General features: G+C 42.6%; 1 protein-coding gene across 1 annotated transcript; it reads left to right on the plus strand.

Annotated features, from left to right (window-relative positions):
- Window positions 1-5,453: 5,453 nt before the first annotated feature.
- LOC124120071 lies at window positions 5,454-20,772 on the plus strand. Its single transcript, XM_046482806.2, has 4 exons — window positions 5,454-6,017; window positions 16,754-16,870; window positions 18,276-18,417; window positions 19,435-20,772. The coding sequence occupies exons 1-4, from the start codon at window positions 5,950-5,952 to the stop codon at window positions 19,657-19,659; spliced, it is 552 nt and encodes a 183-aa protein (XP_046338762.1). The 5' UTR covers window positions 5,454-5,949; the 3' UTR covers window positions 19,660-20,772.
- Window positions 20,773-21,105: the final 333 nt, after the last annotated feature.

Genomic DNA, 21,105 nt, shown 5'->3' on the forward strand with positions numbered 1-21,105 from the left:
GAAACAGTTGTGACAGAATAAGCTCCTTCTTGTGGATTGGAGATGCATTCAAAAGTAAATCTACATGGATACACAGATGACTGCACTGAGTTCCCGATAGACACCGTTCGTCTGAGATCCTGTTTCAGGTTTAGTTAAGTTTCTTTATGTTTATTTATGTGAGACAACGCCTCCCAAACTTATATCACCCCTATTATCCATGTTGTATGCGGCTTAGTGTGTCAAACATATAACTCACCCAGCCACATCAGAACAACTGACATTAGCTTACATTAGGATGTCGCACACACGACTGAGATACGTGCAGAATTTCTGCAAGAATGGCGCAGTCATGTGCAAGTGTCCCAATTAAGTGAGTATGGTTTTACGCCGCTTTTAGCAATATCCAAGCAATGTCACGGCGGGGGACACCAGAAATGCGCTTCATTGTACCCATGTCGGGAATCGAACTCGGGTCTTCGAGCGACCACTTTAACCACTAGACTACCCGACCGCCCCTTCAATTAAGCTTATGTGAGTAAGGTACACATGACATATCCCTTCAATTAAGCCCCTGTGAGTAAGGTACACATGATATATCCCTTCAAAAAAGAACACGTGTGTGTAAGGTACACATGACATATCCCTTCAATAAAGAACACGTGTGTAAGGTACACATGACATATCCCTTCAATAAAGCCCGTGAGTGTAAGGTACACATGACATATCCCTTCAATAAAACCTATGTGTGTAAGGTACACATGACATATCCCTTCAATAAAGCCCGTGTGTGTAAGGTACACATTACATATCCCTTCAATAAAGAACACGTGTGTGTAAGGTACACGTGACATATCCCTTCAATAAAGCCCGTGTGTGTAAGGTACACATGACATATCCCTTCAATAAAGAACACGTGTGTGTAAGGTACACGTGACATATCCCTTCAATAAAGCCCGTGTGTGCATGGTACACATGACATATCCCTTCAATAAAGCCTATGTGTGTAAGGTACACATGACACATCCCTTCAATAAAGAACACGTGTGCATGGTACACATGACATATCTCTTCAATAAAGCACGTGTGTGTAAGGTACACATGACATATCCCTTCAATAAAGAACACGTATGCATGGTACACATGACATATCTCTTCAATAAAGCACGTGTGTGTAAGGTACACATGACATATCCCTTCAATAAAGAACACGTATGTGTAAGGTACACTTGACATATCCCTTCAATAAAGCCCGTGTGTGTAAGGTACACATGACATATCCCTTCAATAAAGAACACGTGTGTGTAAGGTACACGTGACATATCCCTTCAATAAAGCCCGTGTGTGCATGGTACACATGACATATCCCTTCAATGAAGCCTTTGTGTGTAAGGTACACGTGACATATCCCTTCAATAAAGAACACGTGTGCATGGTACACATGACATATCCCTTCAATAAAGCCGTGTGTGTAAGGTACACATGATATATCCCTTCAATAAAGTACACGTGTGCATGGTACACATGACATATCCCTTCAATAAAGCCGTGTTTATAAAGTACACATGACATATCCCTTCAATAAAGCCCGTGTTTGTAAGTTACACGTGACATATCCCTTCAATAAAGAACACGTGTGTAAGGTACACATGACATATCCCTTCAATAAAGCCCATGTGTGTAAGGTACACATGACATATTCCTTCAATAAAGAACACGTGTTTCAGGTACACATGACATATCCCTTCAATAAAGAACACGTGTGCATGGTACACATGACATATCCCTTCAACAAAGTCCGTGTGTGTAAGGTACACGTGACATATCCCTTCAATAAAGCCTATTTGTGTAAGGTACACATGACATATCCCTTCAATAAAGAACACGTCTCCATGGTACACATTACATATCCCTTCAATAAAGTCCGTGTGTGTAAGGTACACATGACATATCCCTTCAATAAAGCCCATGTGTGTAAGGTACACTTGACATATCCCTTCAATAAAGAACACGTGTGCATGGTACACATGATATATCCCTTCAATAAAGCCCATGTGTGTAAGGTACACATGACATATTCCTTCAATAAAGCCCATGTGTGTAAGGTACACTTGACATATCCCTTCAATAAAGAACACGTGTGCATGGTACACATGATATATCCCTTCAATAAAGCCTATGTATGTAAGGTACACATGACATATCCCTTCAATAAAGCCCAATCAGGCATGTGTGTAAGGCACACGATTATTTACAAACAATTACATATAGCTGGAATCTTGCTGAGTGGGTACATTTACTACGCAAGGAATCACAACCCTCAAGGATAGGACTGTCTTTGGAATACTAACAAAGAATTTATCATTTCCGCCAATTATGTGAAAGTTATGTTTTCGACTTATATTTCCTTATGTATATAATGAAATTCGTTTCACAGGTGTATAAACAAATAACATTCTCCAGGTCGGTGAATTAACGGTATAGTCACATCAGGAACACCATAACTCTCTAACAGTGTTGTGTGACAAGTCTGTGGACATAACAGTTAGACGGTCATTGCCGGGCTCCTGACAGTGTTGTGTGAAAACTGTTTTGGCACAACAGTCAGATAATCACAAGCCGAACTCCCCACAGGGCTATAAAACAAGTGTGTCTGAACAGACAGGTAGATGGTAACTACCGGGGCTCCTGACAGGGTTGAAGTGGGTCTAGCATACGGATTATCTCTGTTTATAGAATAAACATATCGTGAGAAATGTAAACATATTGCGTGAATACACACAGCTTGTTAGTTTATCAAACCCTTGTGTAATCTAAAAATCAAAATTCAGAGGGCAAATATCTCATAATGTATGCTTCTAAATCGCAAGACGTGCAAAACATATTTTAGCCGTATATAACAGTAAAATGTCAAGGTCACAGAACACGTGTACCAAGCAGAAACAAAAATGTCCCGTCGACACAGTAATCTCCATAATGAAAGAAAGGAATAAAATTAAAAGGACAAGGAAATAAAGCCTTGTAATTCCCAATAAACATTTCCTTTTTCTCTTTTATTTCTCTTTGTTTCTGTATCTATAAAATAACTGAACAGATAATTGATCTTGTAACTTTAGATGACTATTATATCTTAAGTCCAGAAGGATTTGATCTTCTCGACCGGCATTTTTCTAAGGTGTTTCTCTTGTCGCCATTCCAGCGGTCATCTGTGAAGCAGGACGTGTCCAGGCTTACCTGTGACCGTTTCCTCTGGACACACCTGTTGGCGCGAGAAGGATCAAGCTTACCTGGCAAGCTCAGGTGAGAGGCTGCCAGACCGCACCCCCCGAGCGTAGATCTAGGTGAAGGCGGATCGCTGCAGAGGATGTCGCGGTTTACACACGCGAGACACCCACGCCTTGCTTGTGCGACCATTAGCTTAACGGGGTTCCAAGAAAAATAATTTCTCCAATATATGCTAAATATCCCTGAAGCGTATATTTGTCAAATAAATTCCAGTTTGATGATAATGTTCCTCATTGATGTCTACTTTAACAGCATGTTATTGTCAGAATGAGCCTGGAATTGAGTGAGTGTTAATTTACACCGCTTTTATCAAATGTTGCAGCTATTTCACGACGGGAGACACCAGACACGGGATACACAGTGTGCGACTGTGGGGCGTCAAATCCGTGATTTGGGCATGTCGAGTCAACGATTTAGCAAACGCAATGCTTGTCTAAATTAACATTCTTGTAGCGGGGGCACGGGTGGCCCAGGCGTCTAAGGCGCCGCGATTCGCTGTGCAGTGTCGCGTCCCTTGGGCACGCCAGAAACCTCTGATTGTGGGTTCGAATCCCGGTTCGCCCCGATTATGTTTCTATACTCGTGCGAAGTGGTAAACGTCTGAGACCTGCATCACTTTGGGCTTTCTTCCCACATTAAGCTGACACGCCGCGATATAACTGGAATATTGTTAAAAGCGGCGTTAAAACCAAACTCTCTCACTCACTCGTAGCAGTGACAATGAGCGTGAGTGCTATGTTCCTGATGAGAATCTACAAAGTCCTTCTCACAATGATGACTTTTTGAAAATCATTGTGAATTAATGGGTTTTTTCACGAGACCGTGTTCTTGAAATGACGAAAACACTGATGGACTACTTCCACATTCCTGGGGAAACCCCTGGCAATTCCCTAGCACGAATACATACAGAAGCGTTCTTTCTGATCTATTAAACCCATCTTGAACACATCGTTTCAGTTTACATTGAGAAACGTCAGAGAGTTTGACTGCACTATCGTTCGCGACCCGTCCTAATGAACAAACGAAGAAATGCACATCCAAACTATCGTGGTATCGACTCGATCCGTGTCAAGGCTGACAGTGACTCCAGCAATCTATGAAATTACCTTAGTGTCTGTTTGACGCATCTTTAATCACCTCTCAATGATCGGCCAATTGATCAATGATGACTAAAACATGTAACCGCCACAGGTTCATCAACAACTTCCGAAATCTCTCCCGTCACGTTTATCATGTGGCCATTTTGACGTCTTGTACTTGATGTAAATGTATTAAATTACGACGCGCTGTCATGGTGACTGGCTTACTGAGGTAGTTCTTAACCTCATTCGCAGTTCCCATTCGCTGTCTGGGCTGCGTGTAGAGGGGGGCAAGGGCCCTGAGCTGATGATGAGCCAAACCAGCCTGACTGTGACAGGATCACCCAAATCCTCTTTGCTGCACTTGTTTATCTTAATCTGTAAATAATAATAATGATAATTCATTAGAAATATCTCTTAAAGCAGAGTCGATTGTACGAGTCCAACTATATCATAAGCATGCCTTTATGAATCACCATGAACTAGTGATGACACCGTGAAATAGTGATGACACCATGAAATAGTGATGACACCATGAAATAGTGATGACACAATGAAATATTGATGACACCGTGAAATAGTGATGCCACCATGAAATAGTGATGACACCATGAAATAGTGATGACACAATGAAATATTGATGACACCATGAAATAGTGATGACACCATGAAATAGTGATGACACAATGAAATAGTGATGACACCGTGAAATAGTGATGACACCATGAAATAGTGATGACACCGTGAAATAGTGATGACACCGTGAAATAGTGATGACACCATGAAATAGTGATGACACCATGAAATAGTGATGACACCAGGTGTTCTCCAAAAGGTAAACAATACACTGCACTCTAGAATCATAACTTGCGAAAACCCCGTGCATATTTAATGATCTCGGTAGGATCTATTTATTATTTTAATTGCGAGGCGAAGACTTTGAAGTCAAAATACCAAATACTAAGCGAAAATGTAACCAACGTACAACGTATACACTCGCTGCAGACCTATTGTTTACGAAATCCCCGCCGTAATCCAAAGCGCAGCTCATGATGGCGGTATCGCATGCCAAGTCCCTATACACAACGCACACACGCCGCCTAGCCTAGCCTCGGACTAGCCAGCATACAGTATCGATCACTCCACGATCCTGTTCGCTTTCCAGCTGGTCCGCTCGCCTGCCATCACCCTGACGGCTGACCAGGAAATAGTCCCTGCCAGATCACACAACACACCTGGATCGTCACATAGCAGTGCGGGGAATATCTTAAAGGAAGTGATTCGGACATGTGTGTCGTTTTCAGGAGGACCAGCCTGGGATCTGTTACGGTCTATTGATTGTATGTTGTGTGGTGTATGCTAGACAGGTATTGACAACACTGATTAAAGGTGCGTTCATCATACGTGCAGCATGACGTCACTGCTTTGTTATTCACATAGGGTAGAAGTATAGGAGACATGATTTCATCCGACTGGGCGTTTTCAGGAGTCTGTGTATAGGTACCAAGGTCGCCTGTTGTCAAGAAAACGGGACGTGTTATTACGAGGCAGAGAAACTGTCGTCAAATACCACCGGAGCTCTGAGTGGCTACAATGATCAACTCTGATGGGTGGATGCGTCGCTAGATCCTCCTTCACGGTCACCGATAAAACTGCGGCAGCTCAAGCAATCAGGTAAACAACACCCCATGTGTATTACCGTTATGGTGTATGTCCTTTATCAACCTCATTCCCCTCAGTAGGTTCTTTCCCTTCGTGTCATATCCGTCGCTACTTCTCCATATCTCCATTTTCTCATTCCCATTGACCTTCCTCTCTCTTTGTCTGAGCGTTATTCCGCGGTTGGGTTTATCCTGAGTTTTTTTCTACTCGTAAATGTTTTGAACAACGAGGTGTTGATCAGGTGTTGAAACAGATCTGCAGTTGATGGACATTGTAAATACAGCGCAAATTGGTTACTTCCCATTGATATCTCGCTCCTTCTATAGTGAGTGGGTGAGTATGGTTTTACGCCGCTTTATTTCCGCAATATCACGGCGGGGGACACCAGAAATGGGCTTCACTCAATGTACCTATGTCGGGAATCGAACCCGTGTCTTCAGCGTAACGAGCGAACGCTTTAACCATAAGGCTTCCCGTCACCCTCTCCTTCTATACATGACACAAGTTCATTTTGATTACATAACCCCGTAGCTTAGTAGGGTATTATGTGAAGATGGTACTTAGTTGAATGTGCTTTTACATGCAATTGAATGTAACTAAACCGTTTAAAGCCGATCTAACACATGAGAAAATATGTAACCGAAGTGGATAGAAAACACTGGATTAAATGTCTATTGTATATACCATGGGATAAGTAATTGTGACGGATTCATATGCCAGGGATTGAGTGTACATAACCGGATCGTGATGGACTAAACGTGCCATATCCGTTATGTCTGATTCAGACGGGCAATAGATTAAATAGCCTCTATTGTTGACAGAACATTAAAATCCAATCTCAGCCAACAGATTGCAGGTAACACGCTTCCATCCAGTCCGTGCACGTGGTGAGATCGATATATATAGGGAGTGACAGAAGCTGTTTCAGCTGTACATCTTCTGCCGATCAGCTGGCCATGGGTGTGTAGCCCCAACAGCTGGCAGTCACGACAACAGCAACGCACATATACTTTATCATAAAAGCAGTTCAATATAACTATAGAGGGCAGGTATATTGGCAGTTAGACAGTCCAGGTAATTAGAGCCACCGCACAAGGTCGTTAGCGGTGTGTGTTGTTAGTTGGGTGCTCGACACTATTGTTGTGTGGACAAGGTGAAATATTACTTATCGATGCGGGTATGGTGAAGTACAATTTCCCAAGAGAAAGGAGTGAGAGTTGCTGTAAACAATGCTTAAAGTGTGGCGTAACTGTGGTGGAACTGTGAGCCACACCGGGACTGACTAGCAAGGCAGCAACTGTTTAATGTAACGTGGGAAGCCAGTTATTGACGCTGCCTGTGAGGAACCTAACGTAAATACCATCATTAATTCCTTGTTTGACCATATGCCTCGTGTACTCTTCATTAAACCCCTCGGCCAGCCTAAGTTAATTCCTAAAACATAGCAGTTATCTTTGTACTTCTGTTGCAAGATATAATCTTTAAGAAATTTATAGACTAAGAAAGAAGAAAGTAAGTGAAAAATCAATAAGAGCGACAAAATATGTTCTCAAAATTAGAAATCGCTGATAAAAACAGAATCCGTTGTATCTTTGAATCACTATGAAATAGATACCAGGTGTTCGAGAAAAGGTGAGCGTATCCTGTCCCACCGGTGACACCCATCACAAACACATGCAAAGACAAATCAAGTGTTCACCTAAACAAATGCTGGAACATATAGAGGATTACATCAAACATATTTTTTTGTCACTGATGTCCAAAAAAACAGATTTGAAAGGAAGGGAGCCCAATTGGTGCCCAAGATGATGGCTATGTTTTTCCAAAATGTCCTGTCCTCAAACAGGCAATCCTGATAGAAAAAAGATAAACATACTGAACCAACAATTCTTATGAAAGCGATGTCGCTTTTACTTCTCCAATTCCGCCATTTTAGTCTTTACAGGCAAACAGAATCTAGAAAACCTATCTGTGTGACGCAGAATCTGTGTGACGCAGAATCTATGTGACGCAGACAGAATCTATGTGACGCAGACAGAATCTATGTGACGCAGACAGAATCTATGTGACGCAGACAGAATCTATGTGACGCAGACAGAATCTATGTGACGCAGACAGAATCTATGTGACGCAGACAGAATCTATGTGACGCAGACAGAATCTATGTGACGCAGACAGAATCTATGTGACGCAGACAGAATCTATGTGACGCAGACAGAATCTATGTGACGCAGACAGAATCTATGTGACGCAGACAGAATCTATGTGACGCAGACAGAATCTATGTGACGCAGACAGAATCTATGTGACGCAGACAGAATCTATGTGACGCAGACAGAATCTATGTGACGCAGACAGAATCTATGTGACGCAGACAGAATCTATGTGACGCAGACAGAATCTATGTGACGCAGACAGAATCTATGTGACGCAGACAGAATCTATGTGACGCAGACAGAATCTATGTGACGCAGACAGAATCTATGTGACGCAGACAGAATCTATGTGACGCAGACAGAATCTATGTGACGCAGACAGAATCTATGTGACGCAGACAGAATCTATGTGACGCAGACAGAATCTATGTGACGCAGACAGAATCTATGTGACGCAGACAGAATCTATGTGACGCAGACAGAATCTATGTGACGCAGACAGAATCTATGTGACGCAGACAGAATCTATGTGACAGATGGTGTGATAACAGAATCGTCACAATATGAACACTATCATACACGCCTTTATATACTAATGGGTCTCTGTTGATAGTACCCAGATCACCTCATATTGCAAACTCTCGATACTACTGCACACCTGCCTATTCCATGCCCAGATCACCTCATATTCCAAACTCTCTATACTACTGCACACCTGCCTATTCCATGCCCAGATCACCTCATATTCCAAACTCTCTATACTACTGCACACCTGCCTATTCCATACCCAGATCACCTCATATTCCAAACTCTCTATACAACTGAACAGCTGGCTATTCCATGCCCAGATCACCTCATATTCTAAACTCTCGATACTACTGCACACCTGCCTATTCCATACCCAGATCACCTCATATTCTAAACTCTCTATACAACTGAACAGCTGGCTATTCCATGCCCAGATCACCTCATATTCTAAACTCTCGATACTACTGCACACCTGCCTATTCCATACCCAGATCACCTCATATTCTAAACTCTCTATACAACTGAACAGCTGGCTATTCCATGCCCAGATCACCTCATATTCTAAACTCTCTATACAACTGAACACCTGCCTATTCCATGCCCAGATCACCTCATATTCCAAATTCTCTATACAACTGAACAGCTGGCTATTCCATGCCCAGATCACCTCATATTCCAAATTCTCTATACAACTGAACACCTGCCTATTCCATACCCAGATCACCTCATATTCTAAACTCTCTATACAACTGAACAGCTGGCTATTCCATGCCCAGATCACCTCATATTCAAAATTCTCTATACAACTGAACAACTGCCTACCCCATACCCAGATTAACTGATTCTATGAACCCAACCAAGCACAACAAAGCCACATTACCACCGGCTAACTGATTGGTAAATACTGGGAGAAGCGGACGCCAACTTTCCGTGGGTGTAATTCTAACCTGTTTGCTACACATTGTAAACGCCCTATCTTGAAAACGCTAAAACAACACACGGTTGTTGTAAAATAAGCAACAACATTTACTTAACTGTATCTCCCCGATGTATAACACCTGTAACAGTACCTTAATATCCTTGTATATACTCTAGTGTGAAGAAGTACCTAGTTTTGTGTATAAATGCGTTTAAAAAATAATCAAAGGGTCTCCTTCATCGATGGATACAGTATTATGATATATAGCTTTGGTTGCTGTTTATCCAATGTGGGGAGGCTCGCCAGGTCGTGTTGTATTTATAGCCCTGATCATACGTTAACCCTTTAATTTGCCAGAGAGATAATCAGATGTTCGTTAATTATTTCCTGATGTAAGGGCACACCTGTGTTGGCGTTGACACCGCCCCATAGCATTTACCTTGCTGCATGACCTTGTCGACCCGTGAAGATCCGGGCTAGAATAGGTCTTTAGCAACCCATGCTTGTCTTAAGAAGCGATTAACGGGATCGGGTGGTCAGGCTCGCTGACTTTGTTGATGCATGTCATCGTATCCCAATTACGTGGATCGATGTTCATGATGCCAATCACTGGGTTGTCTGGTCCAGACTTGATTATTTACAGACCGCTGTAATACAGCTGGAATATTGCCGAGTGCGGCGTTAAACAACAAACAAACAAAAGCATGACCTTGTCATAGCTACATGTCACCTTGTCATGGCTACATGTCTCCTTGTCATGGCTACATGTCGCCTTGTCATTTCTACATGTCACCTTGTCATTGCTACATGTCACCTTGTCATTGCTACATGTTACCTTGTCATGGCTACATGTCACCTTGTCATGACTACATGTCTCCTTGTCATGGCTACATGTCACCTTGTCATGACTACATATTACCTTGTCATGGCTATATGTCACCTTGTCATGGCTACATGTTACCTTGTCATGGCTACATGTCACCTTGTCATGACTACATGTTACCTTGTCATGGCTATATGTCACCTTGTCATGGCTATATGTCTCCTTGTCAAGACTATATGTCACCTTGTCATGACTATATGTCTCCTTGTCATGGCTACATGTCTCCTTGGCATTGCTACATGTCTACTTGTCATTGCTACATGTCACCTTGTCATGGCTACATGTCACCTTGTCATGGCTACATGTCACCTTGTCATGACTACATGTCTCCTTGTCATGGCTACATGTCTCCTTGTCATGGCTACATGTCACCTTGTCATGGCTACATGTTACCTTGTCATGGCTACATGTCACCTTGTCATGACTACATGTCTCCTTGTCATGGCTACATGTCACCTTGTCACAGCTACATGTCACCTTGTCATGGCTACATGTCTCCTTGTCATGGCTACATGTCGCCTTGTCATTTCTACATGTCACCTTGTCATTGCTACATGTCACCTTGTCATTGCTACATGTTACCTTGTCATGGCTACATGTCACCTTGTCATGACTACATGTCTCCTTGTCATGGCTACATGTCACCTTGTCATGACTACATGTTACCTTGTCATGGCTATATGTCACCTTGTCATGGCTACATGTTACCTTGTCATGGCTACATGTCACCTTGTCATGACTACATGTCTCCTTGTCATGGCTACATGTCACCTTGTCATTTCAACATGTCACCTTGTCATGGCTACATGCATATGTCACCTTGTCATGGCTACATGTCACCTTGTCATGGCTACATGTCACCTTGTCATTGCTGCATGTCACCTTGTCATTTCTACATGTCACCTTGTCATGCTACATGCATATGTCACCTTGTCATTGCTAGATGTCACCTTGTCATTGCTATATGTCACCTTGTCATTTCTACATGTCACCTTGTCATGCTACATGTCACCTTGTCATTTCTACATGTCACCTTGTTATTGCTACATGTCACCTTGTTATGGCTACATGTCTCCTTGTCATGGCTACATGTCACCTTGTCATTTCTACATGTCACCTTGTCATTGCTACTTGTCACCTTGTCACCGCTTTTTGACATCACCATACATGTGTATCGGAACACGCCTGAAGGGGGTAATATATGGTCGTGTTAAACTGATAAGTAATATATTTATGATATACCAGAACAGTTAATATATTTCATATCTTCCGACGTTTTTTCTTTCACTAATGACCTCTCACTGGCTGTGGGCGAGAAACCGAAAAGGAAACAGGAAAGACATATTAATTATATGAATATTGATTCCCGTGCAATGAACGTACTTTATACCAAGCTGTGAATCGCCTAAATGAATAATGTTATGAAAACGGAGAATCAATTCATAAACAACACAAGAACAAAATAATGAGTATAGACAGAAAAAGTGCTATTATTTCCCGTGGCGGTGGGGTACCTAATGGTTAAAGCGTTCGCTCGTCACGCCGAAGACCCGGGTTCGATTCCCCACATGGTTACAATGGGTGAAGCCCATTTCTGGTGTCCCCGCCGTGATATTGCTGGAATTTTGCTAAAAGCGGCGTAAAACCATACTCACTCACTCATTACACGAGTGCAAACACCTGATGTCATCATTGATTTTCAACCGCTATTTTCTTTATTACGTCCAATAAAATTTTATATTTAGATTATTCTATTTTCACAATGACCTGGAGGCATAACGTGATAGTTATATATCCACATAATATCCGCAACGTTAGCTGTAAATAAAACAACACTGCATGAATATTGTAATGCTGTCGTCCTTCTATGCTTGACAAACGAATCAGTTGTTTACGACGTTAGTACGTAGAGTTACTAAATATCATAATACCAGATTTTCATCATATCTTTCTTTAAATCGATCACAATTGCTATGTTTCATTTCAATGTACATTTTTTTATTCTATTATGAATAAAAAATGGTATGTTTCACAGAGAAGGTTTATCTACAGAGATTTTTTTTCCGAGAAGTCATTGGACCCGTGAAGATCTGTGATAGAATAGGTCTTCAGCAACCCATGCTTGCCGTAAAAGGTGACAATGCTTGTCGTAAAAGGCGACTAACGGGATCGGGTGGTCAAGCTCGATGACTTGGTTGATGCATGTGATCGATCCCAATTGCGTGGATCGATGCTCATGATATTGATCACTGGATCGTCTGGTCCAGACCCGATTATTTACAGACCGCCGTCATATAGCTGGAATAATGCTGAGGGAAGCGTTAAACAACAAACCAACCAACCAACAAACCGAGAAGTCATTGGAACATCCTGCCCACACATACAGCTGCACCAGATGCTGGTACTGAGAAAAACATACTGTGACATCTGTTGATGAACAGCCTAGTTTATATAATATATTATCATATACACACGTGGGTGACTCTCACTCATGTATAAACACAATAACTGTGTTGTTTGTGAGTAACGCCGCATACCCCTTTTCAGGGAGTCACGGTACCCCAGCCGTTATGGTCGACGCGACTCAGTGTCAAGAGTTGCGCCCCAGCATTGTACCAGGATCTTGTGTTCAGTGCTTCCAACCTAAATTTATCTTGATTTGATCATTAGTTTCTGGCACATACCCGTGGTCGCGTTTTCACCCAAATATATAAAACGTCGACGAATAGAGAATACTCGATTATCTGCTCAAACAGATTCCATTTGGCGTGAAAGGATAAATCGAGGTGAAAATTATATGAATGGATCATTGAAAATCAGTGATGAACCATGTGTTAGCTAACAGGGTAAACATGTCCTTCCCTACCAGCAGAACCCGCCACTCACTCAATCTGCATGAACAAGTCAGTGTGTGTTTGTTGACACCGATCTGTATGACATCAGGCTTTAAGTTAAACGTTGTTATAATTCTGTACTAAGTGGCCCTTAAACACAACGTAATCACTTAAATAAATACAACACTTAGGTTACTGTTTTAGGATGACATAAACATTCATGCTGTGTTTTCTATATATAATAAAGTAATGCTTGGCTCTGGTGTAGCATAGCTGTTGAAGCGTATCGTCATTCCGAAACAACGGGCTCGACTCCTCGGATATAGTGCACTGGTTGGTGAGCATTCTTGATGTCCAAGGCATAACATGGCTGGAATATTGCTGAAAGCTGCTTCATAAACCAAACTGACACCAGGAAACCCACACGCTCCATGAACAAGATGAAGTCCCTCAACCCCCCCCCCCCCCCCCCCCCCAACTCTCACACACACACACACACACACACACACACACACACACACACACACACCACACACACACACCTCCCTAGCTCCGTCAAAACGACATAATGTAGCAGATGTGTGTTACTGTCGAAGGCAACTAATGTAATTCAATACACATCAAATGTTTTATTACCACATTACGAATACAATCAATTGTTTGTTTTAACAATACAACCTTTATCGCTCTATAATCCGGGTTCGTTTGGTCAATATTGTTACATATCTCAGTCAGAGGCCGTGTCTTTCTTGTCTCTCATACTTCTGTCTGTCTTCCACTGCACCGTCAACACTGTGTAATATCCCCGGAAGTAAGAGAGCACGCACTTCATGTCATTGTAATCCCAACTGTATTGGTATACAGATAGATGAGTTGAACAACCGGTACATTATTCGTAAAATTCCCAATTGAATTGATGTACTTGATTAAAGAAAGGTCATGTGTTCTTGCCATCAATTATAGATATGGGAGGTCAGGCAATCATTAGACAACGATACAAAGTATGGTAACATATTTATGTATTTCTTTTTACAAAAAGATATGTAAAGGGATATCGTGGGAGAAAATTAAACGTATTGGTTTGAATTCTACCAAAGACATAAAAAAGTCATATTTTTTAGAAGAATTAACATGACTTCTAATACTTTTCAAACAACACGATGTCCAGGCTAATCTTGTCATGCCTGACGCCACATGACTGCTATTTATACGCTGGATGCAACATTGACGAGAGTTATTCATTATTTCGCGTCTATTCGTATGGATGACAAAATGAGAGACTGCGCATTGCAATCGTTGATGCAGCTGTTGTAACCAATAGTCAACACACTTCAGAGTCAGGTCACCATGACAACAAAGCAGAGGCATTGTAGTATCACATTTGGAACTTACTAAACCGGTTTTGAAATTTAGTCCGGTTTATACAGTGTCCCGGATTAGTGAGATAGTTGCTGAGTCGCTTTCAGAGAACAGACAAGATCGAACTGAATATTTGTTATAAATATTAGTTCCCCGCAGCTACTAAGTCAATATACTTATTTAATGATGTGTCCTTACAAGCCTTTGTTTCAACTCGCTCGTTCGGACAGGTTTGACTTGGTGGAAAGCTCTCGTAGTAAAATCGGAACCGTAAATTTGGTTAGGTATTGTAAGAGATCCAGATTAGTAAGAGTCCGGTGTTATAGATTCCAGTGTGATAAAATTGCTCGTTTGGTCAATACAATACAGACTCCCAACATCTGGTACGTCAATCACGTCTTATCTGTATATGGCAATAACCACGGATGTATTACCCGCTGTCCATGGCCTAGATAGCCTTGGGGGACACTTGAGCAAATGTTAGTCCATGGATAAATAGGGCCTCTGCCAATATATTGTTGACGAATACCATGTGGTCAGTTGACTGTCCACACAATCTATTTGTCCACCATTACAAAGATTACCCGCTTATCTGACCTTTTGATCTTCTCTGAACTTCAGATAACCTTCGCGACAGGTGGACAATGGTCAGCGAGCAAGTATATACACATGCATAGCTTAGCTACGCTCAGAAAACGAGAGTTGTGACAACTGAATAATAACTTTTCATTGTATGTTCATTGAATATGTATTCTATATGCGTGTGACCAACTACTGTAAATTCCCTGTCAAAAATAAAACCGACAACCGCCTTTTCACAAACAGGCCTTGTGTTTAGGAAAATGAAATATACAAACACAATGTTAATTCTCGTCAACAAAGCCTCCCTGATGTCCAACCCCAAGTACTAGTAGGTGTCGTGTTTTGACACCTGGTGTCGTCACCGATTTTCAGTGATCCATTCATATCATATCCATCGCTATTTGAATTTTACGCCCTGTGGAATCTGTTCCGGCGGAACATCGAGTTTGGTTATTCTCTGGCGTTGACGTATTATAAATAAGCTATAAGATATTCCCAGCTGTAATAAACATGATATTATTTATGCCTTTATGACAATGATACTGGGCCGTAATTTTCACTGTAACCCAATGTTACTGGGTTTGTTTTTTGTTTTGTTTTTTGTTTTTGTTTTGTTGTTGTTTTTTGTCTAGTTGCCCCTTTTCATGAAGCTCCCGTGAGCCTTTTGTCTCCTAACTGTCCCCTCAGCATTCTCACTCAGCTTCATGAACCTCTTGCATCGGAAACCGCCTCCGTGGTCTAGTGGTAGACCGTCCGCCCGGAGCGCGGAAGGTCCGGGGTTAGATCCCCGGCCGCGTCATACTAAAAGACTTTAAAAGATGGTACTTCTTGTTACCCTGTCTGGCGCTCGGCATTAAGGGGCGAAAACAAGGACTGGTCTGCTCGGAGTCAGTATACTGTGTCTGAGTGGGGTATTCATGTTGAACTGCGGCATGGTATCTCAGTGAGCTAGCACTATAAATCGGCATCAGTTCGGACTAGTACAAGCAGCCACACAAACACACACACGTACATGCACGTCGCTATATAAGTGTAATAATCTTGGACGCGACGTTAAGCCCTATTTCACCTCACCTCTTGCATAGGAAACGATTCCAAAATATGGTAGACTTTACCTCTCCCCACTCTCGTAAGTCACAGATGACGGCATTTTTTCCTTCACAACATGAAACACAGAGCAGAAGTTGTAGACAACGCGTGTTTAGCGATCGCTAAAGGTTACTTCGCTAAGGGTGTGATGAAGGACGTGGAAGGACTCGTAGATATCATATTAAGGGTTACGAGACTTAAATATACGAGAATTTGTTGCTATCTTTGTTGTCGTTCATTAACTGCTTTGCATGTTGGCAGTTTGCTAAAGTCTAATAAATCCTGTTCTATTTCCTATACTACAAGAGTACAATCACAGAACGCCCTCATAACATCAAAACTGACAATTATTTAGAAATACAGACAACACATGTTATTGATGTTTTTTTTATTTCCAGGACGTACCCTGTCCTGTTCAGCATGGAGGACGCTGAGGACGTGATGAGAGAGGCGTCCCCGGGGACGTACCTGTTGTACAAGGACTTCCAGTCCGACCGCATCTACCTGTCCGTCAGGTGAGTCACGTGATCCGTGGGCGTGTCAGGCGGCATGGCTGTCATGTGTGTTTCAGTGTGTAAACATGATTTTCACGATGGTGCGTTTTTGTTTCAAATTATTGCATTCATCAGTGTGTAAAAGAACTTTGTTCGTGGATGAACTTCAGTTCATCTTGCAGAGTTGCGTCCCTTATGCGTACCAGAAGTCTATGATCGTGGGTTCGAATCCCAGATTCGCCCTGATTATGTTTCCTTGTTTGTCACCTCTAAATATTTATTGGCTGGTTTCACCAAAGAGGTAAAGGACTGATACCAGCATCATGGTCCTCTCACATCCAACTGACACGTCGTGGTAGAACTGAAATATTGTTCAAAGCGGGGTTAATCCTAATCCCAACTCACTCCTGTCAACAGGCCTTACGTACAGTTTACATGATTAGAACACTCACTTCATAATCTGCGTTTTAAAGAGCGTATAAAATTAGTTTCACGAAAGTGCACCACAAAGTGTGTGCGCGTCTTCAGCTTCTACCCGGTTTTGGGGCGGTCGGGTAGCCTTGTGGTTAAATCGTTCGTTCGTCACGCCGAAAACCCGGGTTCGATTCCCGACATGGGTACAATGTGTGAAGTCCATTTCTGGTGTCCCCCGCCGTGATATTGCTGGAATATTGCTAAAAGCGGCGTTAAATCAAACTCACTCCCTCACTCACTCACTCTACCCGGTCATTGCATTTACAGTTATTTACATTTTACTCCCCTACCCGTGAACATCCGGGTTAGAACTGGTCTTCAGCAACCCATGCTTGTCGTAAGAGGCGACGAACGGGATCGGGTGGTCAGACTAGCTGACTTTGTTGATGCATGTCATCGAATCCAAATTGAGTAGATTGATGTTCATGATCTGAGTAACTGGATTGCCTGGTCAAGACCGCCGTCATATTGCTGGAATATTGATGGATGCGACGTTAAACAACAAACAAACTGACTGGGTACCCGAGAACCTGGGCACCTTGGTACGTGTGTGGAGACCCGTGAAGATCCGGGTTAGAGTAGGTCTTCAGCAACCCATGCTTGCTGTAAAAGGCGACTATGCTTGTCGTAAGAGGCATCTAACGGGATCAGGTGGCCAGGCTCGATGACTTGGTTGATGCATGTCATCGTATCCCAATTGCGTGGATCGATGCTCATGATCTCAATGATTGGATTGTCTGGTCCAGAATAGATTATTTACAGACCGCCGTCATAAAGCTGGAATATTGCTGAGTACGGCGTTAAACAACAAACTATTCAATCTTAGCGTCGCCATCCGGGATGTTAAAGAAATACTGTCTAAAACGAGGCAAAGCCCCCGCCAAAACACCCCCTCATCCACGCCCCACCAGACGCCCAGCCGTCACTCACTCACGTGTTGCCTGTATTGTAGGCGGCACAACCAGGTTGTACATCACCGCATCCTTGAGATAGAGCGCCTCTTCTACCTGGGACGACAACCCTACCCCTACCTCGACTCTATCATCTTCTACCACATGAAGCACAAGCTGAAGGGGGTCAAGCTGAAGAAGCAGGTGAGGGTAGCGCTGCAACTGGAGGGGACACAGCTGTATTGAAGAGACAATACTGCCATCAAGACATGTCATGGTCTTCCAACTTCTAAATGCCTATCACAAACTTAATACTGCGGGGAAACGGGGGCCCAGTTGTCGAAGGTGCCGCGATTCGCTGTGCAGAGTTGCGTCTCTTGGGCATGCCAGAAACCTATGATTGTGGGTTCGAATCCCGATTCGCCCTGATTATGTTTCTATGTTTGTCAGCACCATACCCATGCTCGTGTTGTTTTGTATGGATTAGCAAGGATGTTGGGAATATTAACATTTTTATCAGTTTATTTAAAATAAGACTTCTTGATAATTTTAAACAAAACTTGTATTCTACATTACACTCTTCTCATAAATGTGCTAACTATGTGTTATATAAGACACTTTTACATGTGGAAACATATTTCTGCATTGCTATTCCTTTAGATTTGAGGCGCCGCTATTCGCTGTGCAGAGTTGCGTCCAGAAACCTATAATTGTGGGTTCGAATCCCAGTTCGCCCCGATTATGTTTCTAGGTTTGTCAGCACCATACCCGTGCTCGTGGGTCTCACCGAAATGGTAAACGTCTGAGACCTGCATCACTTCGGGCTTTCCTCCCACATGAAACTGACACGTCGTGATATAACTGGAATAATGTTAAAAGCGGCGTTAAACCCAACTCACTCACTCACTTAATACTGCCATCATCTCCATGTGGTCTCCCTGCATATCATCGTTGTATCACTGAGCATAAGCCAACCTGATGTCATATATCTGCTACAAAAAATAGCTGATAGTTCCATTTATTATATCATGGTGGCGGGGTAGCCTAGTGGTCAAAGCGTTCGCTCGTCACGCCGAAGTCCCAGGTTCGATTCCCGACATGGGTACAATGGGTGAAGCCCATTTCTGGTGTCCCCCGCCGTGATATTGCCGGAATATTGCTAAAAGTGGCGTAAAACCATACTCACTTACTCACTCACATCACGGGTGTTCTCTGTTTCAGGCGTACCTCAGCGCACGTGTTGTCAAAGCATTCACTACCAAGGTCATGTCAAGCAACGGACAAATGTTGGATTATAGAGACAATTCCAACAACAATAACATCAATCCTGGTTTTCATGGCAACAACGGAAATTGCTTCCATTCCATGCAAAGAATGAATGGACGAATTTGGAAGTGTGGTTCAATGGATTCGCTGATGACGTCATCCTCGGGTGCCTCATGGTGACAGTAGGTTGCTATGGCAACTGAAACTTTCGTAAATTCGCTTGAGGCAGCTTTAAGAAATGACCATGATGTTCAGTAATTACAATACCGATTGTGGAAGTGACAGTCCCAAGACGATCTCATTCTTCGCCACTTCACGTACCACCCTTCTCCTAATGGAAGATGGTTAAACAATATGGCTGCCTTCCGGTTTCGAGCCCCTTATTGGACGCAATTAAATGTGAATTGTGATCATATTGTTTGATCGCCCTCCCTGTGTGGAAACCAAACTGGTTCTTTTCGTAAAACATTACCAAATGATGGGTGAGGTTTAACATCCTGTATGATTTTATATCCGAACTGATAATGGCCAGCAGCCGGTTGCCATGACGAGAGGTGTCATGTTACCGCAGCAGGTGTCTCATGTATGTCTCTACCGTGACAAAAATCGATGATGTCTTTTATTAAAATGATTTGTTCCCGTATCTGAAGCAGGAACATCGTGTCAGTGCCTAATGGCAGCGTCAAGGATTTCATTGGACTAGAACCTCGTTGCTGCTCGCCAATATAAATGATGCTTCCAAAATGACGAATGCCTTCCTTGAGGCACAGGAAAGTCATGCTGTGATTCAGTCCTTTACCAGTTATTACAGGGCATGTCTGGTTTAAGGAAATAAGAATAGTTTATAATTGCCAGGATTGCAGGGGTGACACACACTAAAGGCGCCTCAATTCAGAGTTGTCTCCCTTAGCGTGACAGAACCAGTTATTGTAGTTCGAATCCAAGACTTGCCCTGATTATGTTTCTAGGTTTGTCAGTACCATACCCGTGGTCGTGGGTTTCATCAAAGTAACTGCATCGAGTCAGGATGAAGCTTACACGCCTTGATATACCTGAAATACTACTAAATACAACGTTAAACCCAACTCACTCACTCACTCCAAGTCACTTAGACACCCAGTACGTAGCACTATGGAGTGTCCACTATAAGAATTATGTATGCATTATATATGGCATCTTCCCGAGGCAAAAGTCCAGTTTCCACCCTTGCCGTACTAGGCTGGAATTCCTGGGCTCGACCGTAGCGCCACCAGTGGTCATTACGTGTTATGTCACCTCTAAGCCTCTCCTATAGGCCAATCAGATTCCACCTCTCGTATCACTTGCATTTTTTTCAAAAAAAAAGGCGGCGCCCTGTCAAGACGATCTGATCGATAATCAACATCTATGTTGTGATAAAACGGGTCTTACATCGCGAAGTGCATCAAATCACATGAGCACCTTGATTAAAAACATGAAAAGATTTGGAAAATATCTGTTGACAACGAGTTGGCGGTGCACATGCAATGCAAATACTGCAATCGACCGAAATCTGCACGACAGTTTACGAACCGGATTTCGATTTCGTTGCGCGATTTTGATTGGACTATGCATAGACTCGTTAGTCCAGCCAAAATGTAACTCCAT

This window comes from Haliotis rufescens, unplaced genomic scaffold (assembly GCF_023055435.1).
Source record: "Haliotis rufescens isolate VD_foot unplaced genomic scaffold, xgHalRufe1.0.p SCAF_6, whole genome shotgun sequence".
NCBI classification, from domain to species: Eukaryota; Metazoa; Mollusca; class Gastropoda; order Lepetellida; family Haliotidae; genus Haliotis; species Haliotis rufescens.